Source organism: Sinocyclocheilus anshuiensis, unplaced genomic scaffold (assembly GCF_001515605.1).
Source record: "Sinocyclocheilus anshuiensis isolate Anshui unplaced genomic scaffold, SAMN03320099.WGS_v1.1 scaffold988, whole genome shotgun sequence".
NCBI classification, from domain to species: Eukaryota; Metazoa; Chordata; class Actinopteri; order Cypriniformes; family Cyprinidae; genus Sinocyclocheilus; species Sinocyclocheilus anshuiensis.
The window spans coordinates 745140-748465 of NW_015548246.1; the positions used below are offsets into that span (position 1 = coordinate 745140).

Sequence of the window (3326 nt, forward strand, 5' to 3'; positions counted from 1 at the left end):
GTTGTTTATAAAAAAAAAAAAAAGGCAAATATATAAGGCAAAGAAGGTTTTCAAGACGCCGCCTTCACCCAACTGTACTGAACTTTATAAAACTGGAATTAAAGGCACGGCTGCCAGTGAAAAACCACTTTAAACACAAAGTCATGTAATCGGAAGATGGTCTGGTTTCTTACATCTGGACGGAAAACCACTCTTGCTCCCATATCCCAAGATGATGATGGACCATAATACACTGCTTCACCGCCACTACACACTGCTAAACAAATTCAAGAGCGCTTCTAACAGTAAAACTCAGCCATTCAGAATCTTTCTGATCGCCAAATCCAAACTTGTTTATGGGAATATTCCACTACACTGAAGGACTTCATCAATCCAACTTTAAAAATGTGGATTATTACCAAGTTTAGGTCTTTAACATTAATATATCAGTGGATGTTACTATAGTATTATCCAGTAAATGAACTACCTCTAGAACTGAAACTGGTGATTTCACCGTTCCATATTTCCAAATAAATTCACTTTCTATTCAACAAGCTCATCAGATCATGCTTTCTCAAACAGAAAGGTCAAGACTGAAAAGTTGATGAAATAATGATTTAAAACAAGACAAAACAAGCTTCTAAACAACTACAAATCAAGATATTTAATAATCTCCTCACCAACTGCTTGATTGCTTTTGAAGAACCAGGATTCTTGGCAAACCTGGATAAATGAGGAAGTCTAATTTTAAGTGTGATTTCTAGACCTGGAAAAGTCATGTAATAAAACGGGCCATATGCAACTCCATATACATTTTCATAGTTGAGATAAGCTCTATTTTATCAGGCAGAAATTGTGAGTAAATGAAGAGGCTCATATTGTCATTAGCAGGAGACGTTCAAATTACTTGCTGATGATTTTGTATCTGCTAAATCTTTTTTTGTCAAATTTTAGTAAAGGCTAAGGGTTTGTTCAAATCACTAACCCTATGCGTAACCAATAGTACTAGTGAAACTTGCCTTAGAAAACACCACTTATTTTTCTTTTCTATAGGGGAAGTTGAGGAAAGGAACTGTAATAGACTCTCTGTGCACTTTATTTGTTCAGATACAGCAAGCGACAGTCCATCACCTCGTATCATGCATGGAAACACATCACATAAAAGAACATGTGCGGTGTTTGGGTCGAGCGCTTTGTTTGGATCCGCCAGGAAGGAGGCGGGCAGATGCACGGCTGATAATATCAGATGGGAAATGTTTTTCTCTGTCGCAGTTACAACCTCAAGTTTCCAAAGATCTTACAATATGATATCATGTACCTGTCCGGTCAGTTGTTTCATGAGGGGTTGTAGTTCACTGAACAGATCATAACCTTGATGGAAGAACGTCAGGTGGGCATACATGAATTTTCATTTTTGGGTGAACTATCCCTTTAAGACTTAATTACAAATCATGAATAAGAAAATGTTACCGATTTGAGGATTTCTGATCGTCTCTTGGACTGCAGCACATTAATCTGAAAAAAATAAAATAAATACATACATAAATTCCCTACTTAAAAGAACAGGTACTTTTTACTGACATCAAGTTTCAAAAACAGAAGTAAAACAATAAATCAATGAGGTCACCATTAATTTGGGGATTTTCCCAATATATCATTTTTCCCAATTCTATACAATTTTGGTCACAGTAAAATAATGAAAAACAAAAAATAATGCATACAAAAAAAAGACAAACAAACTGAATAAAAGTGAACACTGGCAAATTGTCCACTAATGCTTCAATAATGACAGTCTATAATCAAATCTAACACATCTGCTTCCTGAACAGGTCCTAAACACACATCCTTTAATCTTTCACAACTGACTGGAAATAAGCAGTTCTTTCTTTGAGCCACCAGGGGGCGCAATACACTGCACACTGAGCGCCTGTAAAGCACACACACTAAACACTCACCGACTACTGACTCACTGAAGAGGATTTAGCAGAGCTGGTACACATCATTTTGAGAGAAAGGTCAACCTACGGTAATAACGTTCAAGTCGTTTGAATTATAGCCGCTAGTCTGACCTCGCAAAGGGGACTCATTTAAACTGAGCGTGTGCGGTCACTGCAGAACACAGGAAGTGCATTGAGAGGACACAAGTATTGTGTAACAAGAACTGATTAAGTTTCTTTCTCTTTCAAAACATTCCTTCTTTCGCTTGCACGCGATATTAATTCCAATGAATCTATATCATTAACATGCGTCTTGTGACTGTGATGTAACGACACGGGAATCTGTACAAAGGTTGTTCGAGTGCAAAGGTTAACCCCGAGTCCCTGCAGAGGGGTTTGAGCGCTCTTACCTGAAGGACGTAGTCCAGGACGATGTGGCGGAAGCACTTGCGCGTGGCGATGAGGATGCTGGTGGCCTCCTCCACCTCGTGCTGTTTGTTTCGAGGCGCCTGGGCATTTTTGGACAGGGCTGCTTCTTTCTCCTCGCTCACTTTGTCGAATTGTTTCTTAGCTTCTTTAAATTTCCGAAGGTCCCTGCGCACAGCAATACCATTCCTTAAATGTGCACTCGACGGTCGCTGAAACCGTGCCATTATAAACTCTGGCTTTAGCTGAGATGAGACAAATGGCTTTGTGTATGGAGTCTATTGATAAACAGATAAAAATCGGTTTGGCGGCTGTAAAAGCTGAGGGTCTGTACTCACAGATTGATGACAAAATATGACATATAAAGTGTAACTTGTTTTGGTGCTGAAACTTTATAGAAAATGCATGTTGTCTGCGCCGATAGCATTGTGAGCAGTAACCCTGACATATAGCGTCGATGTGCTACAGGCGTCCCGAGTACTATTCTAGTAAAGTAAAAAAAAAAAAAATGCCAAAAATAAATCTTAAAAAAAAAAAAAAAAAACGATATATTGGCCACACGACGACACTTGGACATGAAAACATTTAACGCATAATTTAAAATACATATTAGCATTAAATTGGTAGCATTAAAAAAAACTCTATTAACTGCTATTGCTAATTTAACATTTAAAATTCTATTAATTTAGGAAGTTACTAAAATAATAATTCAGGGATCAGAATCATGTAAACTGACAAAACAACATGTAACGTTATGATACTCACTCTCGAATGAATGTCTGCAGTTGTGATTTGATTGATCGTTGTGCTTGGTCGAATAAAATCTGCAAAATAAATAAATAAGTAAAATGAAGCCAGACATTATTTTAATAACAATTCACCATATTTTCTTTTTAAGTTCTTATTACTGTAATGCATTACAAACTTATATTTATATACACACACACATAAATAAACATACACACACACACACACACACACAAA

The 3326-nt window shown here is 37.1% G+C and overlaps 1 protein-coding gene across 5 annotated transcripts in view; it reads right to left on the minus strand.

Moving 5' to 3' along the window:
- The window catches only part of LOC107655281 (arf-GAP with coiled-coil, ANK repeat and PH domain-containing protein 2-like), a 25821-nt gene extending 23317 nt beyond the window's left edge, over positions 1-2504 (minus strand). For all 5 annotated transcript variants that reach the window (XM_016442733.1, XM_016442731.1, XM_016442730.1 and 2 more), the window contains exons 1-3: positions 2327-2504; positions 1450-1494; positions 1298-1385 (exon numbers count right to left, since the gene is read on the minus strand). In XM_016442733.1, coding sequence (XP_016298219.1) covers positions 1298-1385; positions 1450-1494; positions 2327-2433 — 240 coding nt within the window. In that variant the 5' untranslated portion in view covers positions 2434-2504. The remainder of the gene's footprint in view (positions 1-1297; positions 1386-1449; positions 1495-2326) is intronic.
- Positions 2505-3326: the final 822 nt, after the last annotated feature.